Consider the following 21,762-nt stretch of genomic DNA (forward strand, 5'->3'; position numbering starts at 1 on the left):
GTGAATAATGATGTTAAATTAACATCATACTTAAGATAGTCGTTTATGATTTTAATTTTGTGAACCGAACTCTTTGAAGCTCGGAATAAAATATTTACCGAACGGAGAACGAGATGTTAGCAAGATTGTATACTACAACAAAAATGGTTTTGTATGCGTTTCTTACTTTATGGTATTGCTTTTTCTTGCCTGCCAGCCAGTTCGGGTAACCAATAAAACACATATATCAAGATGCATAACTTCCACAGTTGACAAGATGGATAGGCAACCAAAATAATACTTAGGATAAGTGGGTTGCAAACTTACACTTGTTGTTAACAACTGCAATACCAGTTTGAAAACCAATCACGACAGTCAGCCCCACTGGATGTTGTAAAGGTACTTTCTCAATTGCAGAATCCACTACAAGGAAGTAATTGTCGTACCGGAAGAAGGAAGTCATAAGTCAAAAAAGCGAAAATTTCAATTGTTCTTACTGCGCCCCGAAAAGCTGCGTTTTTTCTTTTTTCTTTTTTTTTCGCATCTCTAATTCCCACTAAAAACTTCCTTGAATTTATCCCGACCTCCACACAGCTATATGGTTAGAATACAAGCCTTTGGCGCGGGAGACATGGGCTCGATTTCCGGTGGGAAATCATTTAAGCTCACATTTCACATGTAAAATGAAATCTTTGTTTTACGCTCTACGATTATGCCGGTAAGGAAACGGTAATGATGAGAAATCAATGAAATGGTGGAGGAAACGGTAGAACCCCGAGACAACCCACGCACACGGTGTTTGTCCACCACAAAGCTCGCCTGGCGCAAGCTAAGACCGAACCAAGGACCCCATGCCCAGAGGTGAATACTCTACCATTGACATTCCACACGTGTCTGTTTTGGCCTCAATGCTGAAAGGGACGAATTCCCAATAAACCAACCACCTACCTCATACCTGCTTTTACTTTCATACAACGTCTCTATATATTCCTTCCAACTGCTTATAACTTCATTTCGCCTGCTTACAGTCTTGCAGTTCTTGGTTTAAATTGTCATTGTCATATTTAGCATTCTTTAATTTTTCACTTATTTCACATTTTTCGACATTTGTTCGAAATTCCTTACTCTGATCTATAAACATGTTATATATGCACATAATGTTTATAGCCTAGCTGGTGCAGTTCCCATTATAACTTACCCTATTCCCCCAATTAATGAATAAATGCACTTTCCTGCCTTTATTATAGTGATCGCGAGGAGTCGTGAAGCCTGACCTAGATTTATCAACTTCACCACTCAATAGAGCGCGATTGTGTATCTCGGTCGTCTACCCCTCCCATGAAATTTTGCCCATGTCTCTCTCGTACTATATGGAGATCATCTCCTGAGGGTGTGGTATTGTCTAATTGCCGCTCAATTTCGCTTTGTTGTTACTGCTGTTTCGTGTAGAGCTAAACTTGACGAGTCACCGCGGTCACTATAGTTTTTCGTTCTCATTCGCTGTCTGCTGCCGCTATAGAGACACCCATTATGTAATTGGGGTTTTATATCCCCATCAACTTTAAACGGAACGTGCTCAATTATTGAGCTCAAGCCCGAGTGAGCCAAGAAGTTGGGCTTCGCGAATTCGTAAACTTTCTACGTATTATTTTCTCTTCTTCCATGCAACTTTAGTTTTTGATGTTTCCTTTCCTTCATTTATCCTCAATATTTCTTCTGTAACCCATGCCTTCCTAGCTCTGCTATTCTTTGTACCCTCATGCAGACACGTTCGATAATTTCTAACGAATCTAAAAGGGCTGTTCCTAAAGATCATGGAATGAGATATTCGGAGAGTTAGTAGAAGTTTTGGAGTGGGGTCTCTTCTCGAAATAGCGTCTTTCACACTTTACACACAGTCTCCAGGAATTCATTACGTTCTGAAACATGTTGCAGACCATTTTTTGAGAGGCCCAGTGTAGTAGGGCCCAGTATTGGAAAAGCCCAGAAATCGTAAGATCCCAGGTCTGGGCTGTATGAAGGACATTCTAGAGACGGCTCACCATCGCTGAAGAAATGCCTAGCACCATTGAACGACATAGCTTTTGCTCTTCATTCAGCGGACGTCGCATTCATCTTGCACAAACACGAGACATTTTTAGATGATCCTTAATCGTGACACCTTGATAAACCAACATTCAGTTTAAATGAAAATTCACGAATCAATGAATTTATCTTCTTAAAACAATGTCTCTGCTTTTACAAAGTTCTCATCGCTTATTGACAAAGAACACTCACTTCTCATTTTATCGTCCATACATTGACGCATTGTTTCTGCGTTTACAAATGCTTCAACCACTTGAAAATGGCCAATTTGTTCATTGTCTCTTCACCGAACACTTGTTTTATTATCGGAACGTTTCTTGGCAAATTCTGCGTAACCAAAATACAATAGCGGTTTAATATATATTGTAAAACTGAAAGTGACTATGTTTGTGACACTTAATCTCTTGAACCGCCCGACCGATCTCGATCAAATTTTCAACGTAGATGCGGTTCTGACCTGGGAGTGTTTTTAGCTATTTACTTTGACGGTACAACTTAGGGGCAAGGGAGGAGGGGGCATAGAAACAAACAAACAAAACCTAACTCTTGAACCACCTGACCGATCTTGATCAAATGTTCAACGTAGATGAGGTTCGGGACGGGGATGATTTTTATCATTTCACTTTGACGGAGCAACGTAGGGGAAGAGGTGGAGGGGAGATATACAAAAAATCAATCAAATACAAATAATCAAAGTTTCAACATATATGAAATTCAAACTGGGAAATTTTTTTATCATTTCATTTTGACAGTAGATCTTAGGTGAGGGGGAGAGGAAATATATGAAAATAAATAAAACTTAACTCTTGAACCACGCGACCGATCTCGATCAAACTTTCAACATAGATAAGGTTTGGGCCTGGGATGTCTTTCATTTCATTTTTACACTGCAACGAAGGGGAGGGGGAGATATAACAAAAAAGTAAAAATAAAAGTGACTGTGACTTCATCACGTTTAAACCACCCAAACGATCTTAACTAAATTTTCAACGTAAGTGAGGTTCAAATATGAGATTGTTTTTACCATATCACTTTAACTATAGAACTTAAGGGAAGGGGAAGGAAGGGGAGAAATCTATAAAAATAAATAAAACTTAACTCTTGAACCACCCGACCGATCTCGATTAAACTTTTAATATAGAGGTTCGGGCCTGGGATGTTTTCTGCATTTTACTTTTACAGTGCAACGAAGGGGTGGAGGAGGATGAAGATACATGTAAAAAAAAAAGTAAAAATAAAAATAAAAGCGACTGTCTTTGTGACTTCATCACGCTTTAACCATAGGACCGATCTTAATCAGATTTTCAATATGGATAAAGTTCAGACCTGGGGTGGCTTTTATCATGTCACTTTGACGGTAGACCTAAGGGGAGAGGGAGGAGAGGGGGAAAATATATAAAAATAAATAAAACTTAATAACTTTTGAACCACTAAATCGATCTCGATCAAATTTTCAACATTGATGACGTTCGGGCTTGGCATAATTTTTATCATTTAACTTTGACGGTGGAATGTATGTAAAAAATAAAAAATAAAATAAAAATGAAAGTGACTGTCTATGTGACTTCACTCTTGAACCACCTGACCGATCTTAACCACATTTTCAACATAGGTGGGGTTCAAATATGAGGTGGTTTTTATCATATCACTTTAACTGTAGAACTTAGGGGAGGGGGAGAAATTTATAAAAATAAATAAAACTTAATAACTTTTGAACCACCTGACCGAGAAGTTCGAATATGAGATGATTTTTGTTATATCACTTTGACAATGTTAACTTAACGAAAGGGAAAGACATTTACAAATGATCGAAAATGACAGATATTACTGTCGAATCTACAGTTTTTGAGGTCGCTGAGATAAACGGTGACACTTCTGATGCCACTTAAATCCAAATTCAGCCCCGCAAAAATTGTGGGAGGGGATGTATACATTAAAATAAAATCAAACTGGGCAATATCAGTGTCGAATTCATACTTTTCGGGGTCGTTGAGATGAACAATGACACTTCCGATGCCGAGGCCCGCAATATGGGGAGGCGACGGGATATATAAAAATAATCGAAAGTGGCCAATATCCAGGAGCGCGTTAGTAATAGTAATAAGTGACTGACTAACGTAACATATTACTATTTTTTCTTAATTTAACACAGCGAAGCGGGTAATTGATGCTAGTTAAGGATATATTATTCTTATTCAGCACTGTAATACTCACTGCAGTTTGACTTTTCATAACGAGCAAAGAACTGCGCGTTGGCTTTACTCACATTACCACAGCAAGCCACACGCTGCCTTTACGAGTGACAAGCACAAGCTCGCTTACAAAGAATTAGTGCAGTGATGCCACTCCACGAAATTCCGGAATACTCCTCGTATTTCTCAATTTTTTTAAAATCAGCTTTTCAATATGAAACTTTTCGCAAGCTACTTTTCTTCTTTCCAGTTGGACACTCACTGTAGTCGCATGAGATTCTAATTGGAGAGGATATACCCTTCGCGTTCTTGAAACTATTTCAAAACTGGTGGAGATGGTGGCTCTGTACTAGACCGCCCACATCTGAAATCAGGGATTCATGCTTCGATCACACGTTAAATGAGTTAATAGTGGACAATATCGTGTTCGTGGATTTTCTCGGAGCTCTCCTGTTCCTTCCCAATTCCCAATCCACCAATTCCTTCATAACAATTTACTTTCATTAACCTGGACTACTACTTCGGAAGATGCATTTTCGAATCATTATTCAATTTTATTTTTCTTCTCCAATGGACAGTAATTGATTTGGCAAAATATATGTTGTAAATACTGTTAATTGGGCACGTATATTATTGCTCAACTTTATAGACGTACTTCTTATTACATTCTCCACTGAAATTATGCATATTATTGCTCATTCTCCACTGAAATTAAAGTATTATAGATGCAGACTAACAGCCAATCTGATTCAAGCAATGTCGAGAAAGAGTGGCGCTTTTATTGCTGTTTTTCTTGATGTCACAAGTAGAATATTAGTTTTTCAGAGGGGGAAAAATCAAGAGGGAACTGAAAAATGATAAATGTATTGAGTTACATTAATTAATTACCACTGCGCATTAAAAAGTTCAACTCGTTTCCCTAATCTATTTCAAAAACATACCACAATTGTTTTGTTCCTTATTTTTCTTTACATCTATGATGGTTTCTGTACGCTTACCAACCCTACAACATTAAGTTCTTCATCTACTTCACAATCTTCACCTTGTGGCCCAGTGTTGCGTACTCTTTGGTGCGGGCGGTCTCGGATTCGATTCTCGGTGGCGACTCTCAACTGAAGAAGGCTTTTTAAGCCAGCTATCCTAAGTGAGAATTTCCTCATTCATACCCGGCAAATGTCGGAATGGTGCTTCACGTAAGTCCCAGCCAGCTTCCTTCCTTCCCCATTCCTTTCTTTCTCCACAATTCCCCGGGCTTGTAACCGCCAACGGATGTCACCCCTCATATGTAACGGGTTAACACTGCTATAGATGCCGAAAGTCCTTAATGCAATTCCTAATCCTGATCGGAATTCCTCTACTAGTCCCATTCGGTAATCCATGTTAATTGCCTGTAGACTTGTCTGATCAGTCGTTTGCATACATCTTTGTGTGATTTCAGCATGACAGTATTCCTATGATGACACGTCAGATTAAGACTAATCTTCCATGATACGCTGGATAAAAATCACATGACTATGGTCATGAGACAGGTCAAAAATGAAATGGGCAGTCTACGAGATGGTAACTTATATGATATTGTTTATACATATTGTAGCACTTAACAGTTGAATATCATATTTGTTTTGCTGTTATCTTATCTTGTTTAATTATTTGTCGACCAATAAGCTCTTTATACGCATTCCCAGATTTCCACACTACTATCCTTAAACAAACAGACATATAATACTCAAATATACAAAACTAATAGCCGTAGAAATTAACATCAGTACGTCCTTCACGCTTCGTCGTTAATCTATATTAACACAGCCAAAGGAACTTACAGTAAGAAAATAAAATGGAATGTCAAATCAACATGATCTGTAAAAGAAGATTATTTGTCAACAAGTTCCACACTATAACGAGAATCGTTAAAAATCTAGTACAGCTACAGAATCTATCTACGAGGGTCATTTTTTAAGTAAGGTCTATTTATGGATACCGTTTGTTATTTTTATTATTTTGCATGTTCCTGTGAATAAGTACGTTCACAGGCTCCCATCATCCTGTGTGTACAACCAGACGTCATAAGCATTCAAGGTGTCAGCAGGTACGTTTCATCAACAGGTTTAAGAAAATTCAGCGACTCGCAGCCTGTGAATATTCATCACCAAACAGGTAAACTGAACTTTGACAACGGAATAAATGACAGTAAAGTGCGAAAAACGATCAGATTGTTCAAGGAAAATGGAAGAAACATCCGTGACAAATCGCAACTAGAAGGAATTCACTCATCCGTAATACAGTCCGTACCTTTCGCCTAGCGACTAAACCTTCTCTGTCATCCGAAAGAAGACTTGCATGGGTCACAAGCGTTTAGATACTGATGAAGTGAAAACGACAATGAATAACCGGCTATCATCACAGATGTAGAATTATATGAAGAGTGTAATCAAAAACTAGTTCATTACGACAAATGATTAAACAAGCAAGGAAAATTACACATCAAAAAGGAAAATTATATATAAATTTACAATTTTCTTGAACGATGTTTATTTTTCGTTTTTATTGCAAAAAATAAGCCTCGTACTTATTTATATACTTTCAGATAATTTTACGGTGTGAGAGAAAAACAAAGTGAGTTTCATTTCAGAATGTTAGATTACGATCAAACTATGCAAATTCAATACTCAAACTGGTAGTAGTACATCTGTACAGGGATGGACACGAGCGAGTTTTCTTTGAAACTCGACTCGACTCAAAACAGACATCTTTCAGCTCGACTCGAGAACTCGGCTCGGAAAATTTCCTCCAACTCGACTCGAATTCGGGTCAAGTTTCGAGTCGAGTCGAGCCAACAAGAGCCAATTCGAGCTAAACCCTGTGTGTAGTTCCAAGTATTCTCTTCAAGTATCCTACATAGACAACATAATTATCAATGATGCTACTACTACTACTAAAACAATATTATTATTATTAACACCGTATATAACCATGAAAGGTAAGCGGTCTGTATCTGAATACTGAAAACTAGTTGACTGGCGATCTCGGTCACAAGGTTCTGGGTTTGAGTTCCGGAGGAGCAAGAATTCGGCCTCGAGCCAAAAATTGTTAAAACTTATGGGGCGCCGGCCAAACATGTTCAAAACTGCTCAGCCCGAGTTTAGGGTTGTCAATGGCTCAAGAGGCTCGGCTCATAGCTCATTCATTATTGAGCCGAACCGAGAAGTGACCAGAGCGAATAGCTCATCCAACCGAGCTGCCTCTCACCAATGGCTCATCTGAGCCGAAAAGAATTGAGCTGATTGCTAACTCAGCCGAGCCAGTTCGAGCCATCGACCCAATTGAGCTGCGAACCGAGCCGATTGACTCGTTTCAACGAAGCTGGCTCGAGCCGATGATTCACATGATCCGAGTCGATGGCTCGTACCAACCGAGCCGATGGCTCATCCCGATCGAGCCAGCTCGAGCAGTTTGTTCACTTAAACCGAGCCGAGCCGGTTGACATCACTACCTGGGTTGGGCTAAGAAATTCAACCGTGCAAGTCTAAGCCTTGATGATAAGAACTACATACTTATATTGGTGCTCACAACATTTGAGGCTGTTTTGTTATAAAAATCTATTGTTGTCTCGTTATCGAGACGAGACGAGATACATTAAAAGTACCCCACAAGATGCACTAGAAGTACAAGACGAGATGCACCCCTGTCGTGAGCAACACTATAAGTATTCCACGTTACTCCTTACATTTCTCATGGCTTTCGCTTTCCAGTCTAATCTGGCCATGCTTTCAAAACGAGTTAAAACGAGCTGAACGAGTGAGCCGTTTACCAAACTCGACTCGAGTCGAAACTCTACCTCAAAACAGCGACTCGACTCGGAACTCGAGTAGAATTCGAGTCGAGTTGAGTTTTAGATTGACTCGTGCCCATCCCTACATCTACAACTACCGACTGCAACAGAAAAATAAGAACAAAACCGGAACCCGTCCCTTGGACGCTGAATCCTTATCTAGAAGCCATTACTCACAATCTCTTACTATTCTTGCTCTATGAAAACCAGTATGGAAACCGGAAGCAGTAGTAAATTTCAACCATCTCTGGTCTTGGTAGAGTATTCAGGGTGGTAATGACATTCTCTCGACACGCTGAATCGACAGCAAAAATCCGCTTCTCGCTATCTGTTACCGTTTTTGTTTTTATGTGGATAAATGTGGAAACCGAAATTGGCGGATTTCTACCACTTCCAGTCTGAACAGAAGGTTAACAAAGCGGATGGAATCTACTCTTCGGATACTGAATCGATTACAAAAAATAGCTTCTCGGTACCATCTACCGCTTTTGCTCTACAGAAAGCAGAATTGAAAATGATAGTAAATCTGAGCCACTTCTGATATTTATAGACTGTTGCTGGTACCTATATGCTATATTAAAATGTTAAATTGTTTATAAAAAAACTTCTCTATCTGTTACCATTTTCGCTTTACGGTGAAAACGCTGGAACCGGAAATGGTTGATTTCTACCACTTCCGATAAAAGGGTTAACGAAGGAGATGACGTCTACTCCTGAGATAGTGAATCGACTATAGAATAACTTTTCTCATATCTTCAACCGTTTTTGCTTTATGTGAATATATTTGATCCCGGAATAGTAAACTGAAACCACTTCCTGTCACATATAGGGTTAACGGATGAAATGAATCCTATGAGCTGCGGTTTTTTTTTTTTTTTTTTTTTTTTTTTTTTTTTTTTTTTTTTTTTTTAATCTCTAATTTCCAGTAAAAACTTCCTCGAATTTACACAGCTGTCAATTGCAAGGAATAAAACGCTCTTCGGTGTCTTTAACCGACTTCGGTCTGATACCTGTAGACAAAGATGGACGGACATGGACGTTGTGTAAGACTTCCAATACATAAGAATACATAATTTGTAAATTCAATAAAAGAAGACAAGGAATTTTTGGAAGTCGACCATAGTACATATTAAGTAAGATATTCCAACATTCACTAAGAACAAGTGATGAAAACGGACCAATTTCAAGGTAATGTAATTGCAGGAATGTAATCAAGATCCTCACGATTCGAAAGCGACAACTTTAACTTCATACCTACGACCACTTCGTGATCGATTCAACTTTTACACAAACGATTCTCAAGGAATGATGGAAAGTATAACAATTACTATATAAAAATATCTTGTAATTTCTGAAGGTTAGAGACATGAAATTCGGTATCTGAACTGCTTATATAAAATAGACACGTGTTTCTGATTTTTTTTTTTTTTTTACCTAGATGGGAAGAAAATGGGATAGCAGAACAAATGGGGGTGGGATTACAATTTTCTATATTGTAATTAAATTACCATATCTTGGAATCCTTTGAGACATGAAATTTAGAATTTGAACTTGTTTTAAAGAATTAAATACATGTTACAGTTATTTTTATTTGCTCCAAAAGGGAAAAGAGAAAGCGATTACAATTACCATAATACTCCTCCATGAGACTTTACCCTGCGTAACTCAGGTTTTTGATTTTCAACTAATTCGTGTACGGAGGTGACGGTCACACACAATTAAATTACTAAAATTTATAGCATAAGAAATTATGTTGAGCTTCAATTAAAGGAAAATAAAATATCAGATTTATTAGTCCTAGCAAACCTTTCAATCTGGCGCTGAGCTCTCTCACTCCTAGTATTCTAAAAAGTACATGACCAAGCTAATAGACGAATTATTTGTTGTAAATGTGACAGTGACCTTTTTGAGTCGGGACTTACAAACTCTAATGTATCGTTACTAGCTAATGGAAAATCGTACTCACCACTATTATTACATGAATCTATTGGCAATAAGTAATGACGCTCCTTCTATCACAACTTAAACGAGACATTCACAATTATAACACTTGCCGGCTCTCGAATCTCCTCTTTCTGTATCGATGGAATGAACTGGATATTCCCATGGAAGTTATTTAAGTAACATTAAAGGATTAGTGAAATATTCATTTAAGAAATATTATCAAAATCGCCTGAATTGTTTTTTTTTAAGAAAACCGTCCGAAAAAAAAAACTCCCAAGAATAAACTATCCCTCGTAGATTTTTTCAGGACAATATAATATATGTATAATAGCTAAAACCGAAGGAGGACTACAGGAGATGATTGACGAAATAGTTGACACTTGAAAACTGTATGGAATGGAAATTAACATCGAAAAGTCGAAAGTCACGAGAATATCCCGTGGAAACACGCCCTTACGGATCAGAGTAGAACAAAGAGAACTTGAAGAGGTCGATAAATTCAAGTATCTGGAAAGTATTTTGACGAGAGACGCTTACTGCACCAAAGAGATCAGGTCAAGAATGCCATAGCTAAAGAAGCATTCAACAAGAAAAGATCACTCTTAACTAGCAGACTCAATATTGGACTTAAGAACAAGTTGGTCAAGACTATATATGGAGCATTGGACTGTATGGTTCAAAGATTTGGACATTACGGAAGTTAGAGAAGAAATATTTGGAGAGCTTCGAAAAGTAGTGTTGGAGGAAGATGGAGAAGATAAAACGGACAGAGAGAGCAACAAACGAAGATGTTTTAAAACGGATAGGAGAGGACACTTCTAGCCACCATTCTTCGTAGAAAGGCCAATTGGATTGGCGACACATCTTAAGAAATTGTCTTCTTCACACCGCCATAGAAGGAAAGATGGAAGGGAAGCGAGGAACAGGAAGAAGAAGAACACAGCTGATCGATGATCTGAAAGATAGGAGAAAATATTGGGAGTTGAAAGAGGAAGCTGAAGATCGACAAAACAGGAAGAAATATTTCCAAGCCTAAATGTAAATTTAAATATATATATATATATATATATATATATATATATATATATATATATATATATATATATATCATTAGTCCCAGGATCTGCCGAAAGGCAGAATACCTAATAATAATCTTTTAAGAAAATCATCCGAAAAAACTCATCCCCAAGAATAAATCAACCACCATAGAATTTTTCTCAGGACAAATGAATTATGGCATATTATCAGGTTATTAACGAAATATCTACTAACGAAATCTGAACAAAATCGCCTAATCAGTTTGAGAAAATAGTTTGAAGAAACTCATCCCCAAGAATAAACTACCCCTCGTACATTTTTCAGGATAAATGAGATGCCATATCGATAGGTTATTAATAATTTATTTATGAAATATGAACAAAATCACCTAAATCGTTTTTGAGAAAATCATTCGTAAAAAATTCAGCCCCAAGAATAAACTTTCCTTTGTACATTTTTTCAGGACAAATGAGTTGTGCCATATTGTCTGGTCAGTAAGAAATGTTTATGAAATAAGAACAAGTGAGTCTTTTTCGAGAAAATTATAAATAAATAATAATAATAATAAAAACTCACCCCTCACCTAGGAAACTACTACTACTACATTTTTTCCCAACGATATTGCTTATACCACAGTACAGGATTCCTATTTAAAAAATTATGTATGATATATAAACAAAATCGTTAGAGCTATTTTTTGAGAAAATAGCTAACTTTGATTTTCACCTCAGAATAAACTACCTTTACTTCAGAGGTAGGAACAAAAATTCGACCCCCCCCCCCCCCCCCCGCAATGGAAAATCACTTAAAAACCTTAAGTTTAAAATTTGGACTTGATACGTCGAGGGTATGCCCTCTAGATGAATTAGATCAGGACGAACAGATGGATCATTTTTCGGTAGGTATGGACCATGAAATGTGTACATCAAATCACCATGAAATCTCGAATTCATTTTTTTTTTTTTCATGAACATCATACTTTCTTCTCTCCTTTCGTCCTTTGAAAGTAAAAATCGGAAAAATCTCTCTGATTTTCGAAGAGGATGAATTGCAGTGCGCAGTCAGTCGAGATAAGTGCAACCCAGGTTTGTCAATGCTTAAGGTGTATCGAAAGCAAAGTGCAAAAGGTTATGATAGCATACAGAACTCATGCCACAGCCAAGATATCTTCAGAGAGACGAAAAACTAAACAGAAACCAATTTTGAGTGCCAGGGATCGCCGAACACTGAAAATAATTGTACCAAAGAGCTGCCGAGCTAATACACTACAGCCAACTACAGAAACTCGGAACGACATATTTCTATAATCACACCTAGGTAGTTGCATTTTGTGAGTGAGATACTGCAGCAAGGTTTCTATTTCGTAATTAATACTGCTGTCCGTTGTAGTTGCATGAAAAAATTGTGTCAAGAACGTGTTTTATGGACTGCAGATGACTGAAAGAAAGTAATATGGTCCGATGGCCAAAAAAAGTTTGTATGTATTTGGCCAAACCTTTCGAGAGTGAGTTCTCGGGAACGATATGTCCTAGAAAGATGCCATTTTCACTGATCGATTGCAAATTTTGTATAGATAGTTCAGTTCTAATTGTATATTCAAAAAACATGGCCGTTGTTTCTTTTTAGAGTACACTGGAGATGTTGAAATTAAAATAAATAAATATATATATATATATATATATATATATATATATATATATATATATATATATATATATATATATATATATATCCTACGAGTTCCTACATTCCAACACCACATATTTGTATACAAGGGTTGTATATATCTCAGGTGTTTGTTTCATGGCCAAATGATAATGAAAAACGGAAGATAACCATTTCTTCAGTCTAAGATGAATCTTCATAGTTTGGAGTGTTTTGCCCAATGACCACCATATATCACTGACATTATAATTAATTGTGTATGTAATGTATATGCTTATTATATACTGCATGCAAGAACAACACTGATCATACATGAATTAGAAACTCAACCGTATGTAGGCTCAAATCTTGCAGATATTGAAAAAAATAATAGAAATCTCCCTTTTTTTGTTATCCCTGTCGATTTTTATCGAGCTTATGGACCAGCAGAGGATTAAATATTGGGAAATGGAGTAAGGACTTTTTTCTCCCTTTTAAGACATGTTCTGAATTAAAAGTCGGCATCGAGGGGCGCTTACTATTTTTATACAGATTCTAAATTAAAACCCGACAATAACGGATGATTTCGGCTAGTGAAATTAAAAAAAAAAAAAAAAAAAAAAGTTTATACTGCGCTTCGTTCGGGAAACATGTTCGCAACCACTTGTTACTTTTCACACGTTGAAACTCTTATAATACCACCATTATCTGCTTACGTAAGTCCTACAAAAAAATAAACCCCGAATTTCCACACTATACCAGATTAGATTTTAATCATTCGGTTTGCAATTATAAACCGTCCGCTAACATACGAATACGAACTTATTTGTTGTAACGGTTTATGCATTACATGTTATACTTTGATGTTAATTATTACTTATCTCTTTGAACATACTTTTCCATGTATACTATACACACAGTTACTAAATGAAATTTATATTTACAAGTACATACAAATTCCTTATTTCTTTTATTTATTTATTTTTTTATTATTATTATTATTATTTGTATTCAAAAATTCTACTCCATTAATTCAAAAACTTGAATTTTCTCGTCAAGTGTTATGTAAGTGTCAAAGAAATCTTGTGAAGTCCACGAATTCGGGGTTGATTTTACAAGACTAGCATAAGAAGATAATGATGGTATTATACAAATTCCAGCCTGCGAAACATAATAAATGGTTGCAAGCATGACTAGCATTGCTGGCTGCAAGCAGAGCGATCTATGAGATAAACACGCACCGCACCTTTATTAAGCGGTCACTACAAGCACAATATACATCTATTCCAGTTTAGAGCAGCGCGAACCTTGTAGGCCCAAGCATTCAAAGGAACTAGGCACGAGGCGAGGGTGGGTAAACGGATAAAGGACGATAACTGCGAAAATCACGCACCAACTTGCGTTAGGATTTCACTACAACATTCTTTTGAATTATATAGTAATAAACCATACTTTTTACACTGTTTCTATGTTCACAGATAATTTATCATGTGTGTCGCCTACATAAATTCTTTAAACATTATTCTAACTAACTAACTAACTAACTCTATGGCCTATGGAACCCGGAGGTTCAGTGCCGCGTTCACAAAAGCTCTCCACTGACTTCTATCCTTAGCTAATTGGATCCAGTTTCTACTTTGTATTCCTATCTCTGCGAGATCCATCTTAATATTATCCTCCCATCTGCGCCTAGGTCTTCCTAATGGTCGTTTTCCTATGGGTCTACCAGTCAAGACTTTGAAAGCGTTTCTACTTTCTTCCATTCTAGCTACATGACCTGCCCACCTAAGCCTCCTAGACTTGACGACCCTAACAATGTTGGGTAAACCGTATAAATTATGTAGTTCCTCGTTATGAAGCTTTCGCCATTCCCCATTCTCGTTCCTCTTGGGTCCGAATATTCTTCTCAGGATCCTGTTCTCAAATACTTTCAGTCTATGTTCTTCCCTCAGAGTAAGCGACCATGTTTCGCAACCATACAGAACAACAGGCATGATTATCGTTTTATATATTTTAAGCTTCAAATTCCTCGACAGAATTCGCGACGACAAGAGATTTTGAACTGAATAGTAACACGAATTCCCTGCTTTTAGTCGACATTTAATTTCTTCGCGAATATGATTTTCGTCTGTTAATATTGATCCTAAATATTTGAAAGTATCCACTTTATCAAAAGTATTATTTAATATTTTAACGCCTCCACAATTTGCCGTATTACGGTCCCGACGCACTTCCATGTATTTAGTTTTCTCTGCATTTACTTCTAAACCCATGTCCCTGCAAGCGTTTAATAATATCTCTGCATTTATTTCTACTGTTCTCCTATCATCCCCTATTAAATTTACATCATCAGCATATGCCATAACCTGGTGAATGCCGTTCAACTCTAGGCCCTGGTTGCTATCTTTGATTTTCCTTATGGCGTATTCCAGCACAAAGTTAAATAATAATGGCGACAACGCATCTCCTTGTTTCAGGCCATTTTCGACGTGGAAGCTCGTGGACAAAAATTTTCCTACCCGGACTTTACTTTGGGATTCATTTAAACATATCTTAATTAATCTAATTAGCTTTCTCGGTATTGCAAGCTCTGTAAGAACGTTGTATAATGTTTCTCTCCTAACCGAGTCGTGAGCCTTTCTAAAATCAATAAATAGTTGATGTACCAGGGTATTGTATTCCCACTTCTTTTCGAGTATTTGGCGAATGGTAAATATTTGGTCGATAGTTGATCGATTTCGTCTAAATCCGCACTGATAATCTCCAATAATTTCATCTGCGTATGGGGTCAATCTTGCTAACAGAATATTTGAAAGGATTTTATAGGATGTTGACAGAAGAGAAATGCCTCGATAATTATTACAGTCAGTTTTGTCCCCTTTCTTGTGAATTGGAACAATGATTGACTCTTTCCACATTATTCTTCAATTATAAATTAAGATTTATCTTAAATACTATACTTTACAAAATGTTCCTGCATTCTTCATCTGCACTACATTTTGTATATACAAAGTACCTAAGCCCTATTCATTTCCCGATTAAATAAATAGTTATGAATAGAACAGGCCGTTGAAACGTGAAACTTTACAATTCTGCAATTTTAAATTAAGTTGTAAGACTTAGCATCGCAAGTGCTTCAGTAGGGCTCTATCGTATGAATACGTATCTTTATTACAAGAACTTAGAAGCGATTGTGAAACAGATAAAGGCTGTATCATTTAATACTAGCTGAACCTGCGCTCTCTACACAGCGCATCATACGCATATAAGCATAAATCTCCTTTTCATTCCTCACAACATATGTACATGTCCCTTTACAGACACAAGTGAAAGACATCTTGATTTAAAAAAAAAATCAACAAGGGGAGATTTTTTCGATTATTTCTTTTTTCAATACCTCGCACCGTTTGCAAGATTTGAGCCTACTTCCGGTTGGAGTTTCTAATTCATGTATGACCAGTGTTTTCTTTCTTCTTCCATGCAGTATGAAATAAGCAAATACATTACATATACAATTAATTATAGTGTCAGTTATATATGGTGTTCATTGGGCAAAACCCTCAAAAAATAAATATTTATCTTAAGACTCGAGAAATGTTATCCTTCCTTTTTCACTATTATTTGGCCATGGAACAAACGCCTGAGACATATGCAACCACAACATACAACATTGTGGTGTTGGAATGTATAGCACATAGGATATGATGCTTTAGTTTTTGTTTTTTTTTAATTTCAACACTTCCAATGTACCGTAAAAAATGTAATAAAGAAATAATGACCATGTTTTTCAAATATTCAATTAGAACTAGACGATCTACACAAAATTTGCAATCGATCATCTTTCTAGAGCCTGTAGTTTTCGAGATGTCATTGTCGAAAGGATTGACCACAAACATATAAAAGTCATCAACATATAGTTTAAAAGAACTCGGAAGATGGAAGCACAATTCACATGCATTGATTTTAGAGAAGGTTTATTAAAATACAAAGACTTTGAACAATAATTTTATATCATAAACTTTATGAAAAAGATATAGTTAACTAATTTAGACTATTTAAAGTACAAATACTTAAAATGTTTGTCTCTGTTAAACGTGAAATCACACATAACCGTAAATGAAAGATTTGAAAGCTAAAGTTATAGGTTGGAGCTCAGGCGCTTTTAATTGCTATTGTAGCATTTTAACAGATAGACAAATACATACAAAAAACACTGCAAAAGTAATGTACTGCTTGAAAGCTACAACAAAACACACTTTGTGATCGACACAAAAGATACCCGTATGCCGAACACACAACTTAAAAACAGGTCTGGCTAGTTGGCGAACTCTCTTTCTGAAACCTCCCACAAGGGACAGGACAGCGGCGCCAGTAAAGGCCCCGGCAACTCTGGTCAAGTCGGAACGAAACTGCACCTCTGAAGTAGTAGGACGAACATTTTTCCGAAGTTTGACCTTCATTGAAGCCCAGAATTGGTCTATGAGATGCAGCTCTGGGCAATTTGGTGGATTAATCTATCTGCCCACAACATTGACATAGTGGTTCCGATACCATTGCATTGCTAATGTTCCATAATGACACGTCGCCAAGTCAGGCCAAAATAATGTTTTACCAGTGCGTTTACGTACCATTGGTAGAAATCGCTTATTTATGCACTCATTGGCATACAGATCGCCTGTCATTGAATGGTTAGTAAAAAATTCATGTGATTTCACTCCACATTCGCAAATTGCTTGCCAGACCAGAACATTTTTGGCAAATTTTGTAGTATCAATTGATAAAAGTCAGCTTTGTTGACAACCGAACCTTTGCGAACAGTGTAATACTGGGACCAGGGAATGATTTATAGTACAATTTAACGTACGTTTCGTCATCCATAATCTCACACACATTAGCTTTGGACAGAAGAGAGTTGTACAACTTTCTGATGCGTGTTTTTACGGCTACTTCCTGTTCTGCCCTGCAATTTTTTTTTTTTTTTTTTTTTTTTTTTTTTTTTTGTGTAAGTTTTTAGATTATGTCTCCGTTTGAAGATTCAATATATCGCTAGGAGAATTTTTTTCTCAAGGCAAACGCCTTCCGGGTTCGCTGGACCCGGTTCTCGTCCAGGTCGGGATCTGTCGTTGAAGGTATACTCCTCAGTAAATTTCGTAATTGCCGTTTGTACTGCACCAACACTTACCCCTTCCAGTTTTGCCACCTGTCTGCAGGTTAGTCTTTTAGTGGTACACTATCTGTCCACGATGGATTTTCCCTTCTCTTGGGAAAACCCCATTTTCTTTCGTATTCAAATTTTCCACACACATACTGCAGCTACTGCTTTATCAAATTCACATGACTCAATACTATTCAGTGGCAGCTATATACACACTCCTGCTACCTGTTCTGGGAAGCGGAAGTTGTATTTATATTAAACGATACAGTCTTTACGACGATTGGTTAATGTTAAAAAAGGGAAGATCTAAGAATTGTCAATTGAATATACCAGTTTTATTCTTTCCTCGTAGTACTAAAAAAATCAGTTTCGATTAATCTTAATCTTTAAACTGTTCATTAGAATTGCTAGAAAAAGCGGGAACTGACCGGTCATTTTTATCAAAATTACTAAGGTTCTACAAATGTTTGCATGTCTCGAGTTCTAAATAACACAATCACACGAAAATAACTATTTCACTCTACACTGACTATAAATCACCTATATGATACACGAACACTTTAAAGGTTTAAGTAAACGCATTGAAACTATTAACATGCGACAGCTGAAAACGTATTTTCTTTCAACAATGCAGTGCATAAAGCATGTAAAATTGCTTGCATCTCATTCTTCTTTCATTGCATCTCATTCAAAGAAACAACACACCTAACGTGAAAAATTACTTCATGCTCACCAGCAACGGTCCAAATATGTACAGACTCTTCTATAGATTTTGAATATCCTGGCCCACAGAGCACACTTACAAATACAGTACATTTCTTCATAAGTCTAATACTAAGCATTCAGAGCTCGTATTCTATTATACGTTTACCATCACTAACCGTCCGGAAAGTTCTAGAATGCTTGCCCGCACACTAGGTGAAGGCGGGTTAGTAGCTAGCTTGATTCTTTTCTTATCAAAGATCAAAACTTAATTCACATAGCAATGCAGAGTGAGCGATTGCGCGTGAAGACGGGCTAATAGCTTTCTCTATTACAATTCAATGGATGTGCGCTAGTGTTCTGGAACCCTGTTCCATCGTACATATTAACAATAAATCAGAATACGTACCATAGCTAATAGTTACTTTTCTCTCTCTCTCAATTTCTAAATAAAAGTGGACCTACTGGTTGTGGCGTGCTTCTGATTTCCATTAACGCGGCCATTCATACTTTCAATGCCTCAAAAACTTGTATTCTATATACTATTTTCCACGTTCCTAAAAATGCATATTCAGAGAATTTTTATGACCTATAGCTGAGTGCTGGAGCTGAAAGTGTTCAAGCAGAAATTACGGCGCTCCAGGCGCAGGGAGGTGGATCTTCTTGGCAGTCAATGTCACCTTTCTTACATTTTATGTTGTGTGTACTGAATGCTGCTGTTCTACTAACATTACTCGAGCAGACGGGTCTACCAAATTTTGAAATATTTCTTACACTTTAAGATAAGTTAGAGCTTTGTATTTCTTTTAGCAGATCACGCATTAAATGACGAGCTCCAATACTACTTGCAGATCGACTTCAGGATATTCAGTATAACACAGTGTGGGCGTATGGCATAAAAACTACAATGCATAAAAGGAAACCAACATGTGCTAGGTGTCTACTAAAAAGCACCAATATTATCTAACCAAGTCAGGGCAGGAATGCAGCAGGGTGCCTGAACGGGAGCGGGGGGCGCGTCCGTAGAAAGCAGGCGCATCAGCGACGCGAGTACACGCATAAAAGAGGCTAGTGGAAGACCACACTTACATATTCAATACTTTTACTGTCACTCAAAGTTCATTTCAATGTGCTGTGTACTGACAGTAATTATGTATATTAACTCTCCCATCCCTTCACAGAAAATGTTTCAGATCGTATTTTACCCATAAATTTTCTATTTGTTAGAACTTTCTGCTCGAGTGAATCCGTTGCATTATAGCGAATTGTTTGATATATGCCCAAACATAATTTAAAAAAATGTTGTAAATATATTGCACATTCTATGTTAAACTCTAGTAAATCCTAAGTCCTTAGACATTTTTAAAGGTTTTAACTTTACAACGCCCGCTCCAGCAGGTATACTCACTCAGAAACGAGAAATTACACACTAATAATTTTATGAAAATGGATCAAAACTTACTTAACCTTAAACTAACTCGTTCCTAACCCCTACCCTACTTATTTATATCTTACTCTACTCTACCCTACCCTCCCTACTCTACTATACTATACTTTTTTTTAAAAGGGCCTTACTCATTGATGCACAGCTGGAGCGTGTCTTGTAAAGTTTACCCATAATTTGTACTTGATATGCTTGGTACGGTACAAAGATCTCTTTTCTATACCTTTCTATAGGATGAGAACATTTTCTTTTGTAATTAAAACGTTTTAGTAATGGTAATATTGAAACCAATCAGGGTACGAGTTTACTTTGAGCCGAACAGTGACTGGAACCGGTACCTAATTGTATAAGTAGCAGAAGTAGTAGTAGTAGGAGGAGTAGTAGCAGTAGCAGCAGGAACGGGTTAAAAGCTCCGCAGGGGTTCGTTGGATTCTGTTCTCGACATAAAATGGCAAAATTAGAGACCGTTCAGCCAAACTATCCAATTCGGTACCATTTCTAAAGATTTATCTGAGGTGACACTATGATTCGGGGTAGATACTTCGCTAGGTACATTTTATACAGATGATGTTTTGCTCGATTCTGAAACACGAATCTTTAATGAATTAAAATTCGGATCTAGGTTTCTATCTTCCTACTTTTAATCATACGAAGAGTATCTCAAAACGCACAATCTGCTAATACTTTTTTTTTTTTTTTTTAATGTCCGTACAATGTTTATATCTACAGTTAAAAGGAATTATTTGAACATTCACATGTGACTCCTGAGTGTTAAAATGAATACAATCATATTTTATGAAATACGCACCTTTTTTCCGCCTTTTGTCTCTTCGCTTTCTAGGCTGTACGTCTCCGGACATCTCGGGCGGTTAAAGGCCCGCAACGCGAGCTATTTCCGACGTAACGTTGAATTTCTCTCTCGTCGTATTACGTAGTCATCTGTCTGTCTACTGTGTTGGACCTTCCATGCACTTGAAACAACTTCCTTACCTCCGGAAATGGAAGAACTTCCGCTAAAATATTACCAATAAATAACATCATATCACATACATCTATGAGTTTTTATTGTTATGATAAATTAATATAGAGCTTTCAATTTTGTTTTCTGTCATTTAACACTTAAATTAATAATTTATATAAATATTCAATTGACCAACATACGGAAATGACGTCTGCCAACTATGAGCAAGTGTTTAGTGTATCATTGCGCTTTATATTACAAACGCCGTATTAAGAAAAAGTAAACAAACATAGCTAGAATTACACATTAAACTGTTAAGAGATAGAATGACATAAATCCCACTATACAAATAAGTAATGACACTTACTATTGTTTAGAATCTTTATCAAGAACTACATAATAATGTGCATCGATATAGGTAAAAAGTTTCGAACAATCACACATTCGATGTAGCGGCTTGAGAGAGGCGAGAGTGGTGATGAGGGTGTTGATGTTTGACGGTTTGAAGTGATCAGGTGGTTTGTGTCAGGAAGTTAAAAAGTAGTGTCTGGATATGAGAAGAACATTGTGTCTTACACCAAAAAATGTGTAAAATATATTTGTGGTGGTTGAATTGATTTGGAAAGTGTGTTGGATGACCAAATGACATGGGAATTTGTACGAAACGGCATTTTTTGTTGACGATATGTGTACTTCAAGTGGTAAGGAGGACTTGTTTTTATTTTTTTTTTCTTTCAGTGTACATCATTCATTTTAACTTGTAAATGAAAACTGATGAATTTATACCAT

The 21,762-nt window shown here is 36.8% G+C and overlaps 2 protein-coding genes across 3 annotated transcripts in view; one reads left to right on the forward strand and one right to left on the reverse strand.

Moving 5' to 3' along the window:
• LOC145683979 (uncharacterized) overlaps positions 1-20,994 on the reverse strand; it is a gene marked incomplete in the record, with an annotated part of 170,982 nt that extends 149,988 nt beyond the window's left edge. The window contains 1 exon segment of the mRNA XM_081755729.1: positions 20,821-20,994. Within this exon segment, the coding sequence (XP_081611855.1) occupies positions 20,821-20,872 (52 nt within the window).
• A 228-nt stretch (positions 20,995-21,222) lies between these two features.
• NKAIN (Sodium/potassium-transporting ATPase subunit beta-1-interacting protein) overlaps positions 21,223-21,762 on the forward strand; it is a 137,073-nt gene continuing 136,533 nt past the window's right edge. Inside the window, exon 1 of one of the 2 annotated variants that reach the window (XM_081755730.1) lies at positions 21,223-21,674. In XM_081755730.1, coding sequence (XP_081611856.1) covers positions 21,621-21,674 — 54 coding nt within the window. In that variant the 5' untranslated portion in view covers positions 21,223-21,620. The remainder of the gene's footprint in view (positions 21,675-21,762) is intronic. The other variant, XM_081755731.1, reaches the window with a different exon arrangement.

The sequence above is a fragment of the Thermobia domestica genome, chromosome 4 (genome assembly GCF_964235325.1).
Source record: "Thermobia domestica chromosome 4, izTheDome1.hap1.1, whole genome shotgun sequence".
NCBI classification, from domain to species: domain Eukaryota; kingdom Metazoa; phylum Arthropoda; class Insecta; order Zygentoma; family Lepismatidae; genus Thermobia; species Thermobia domestica.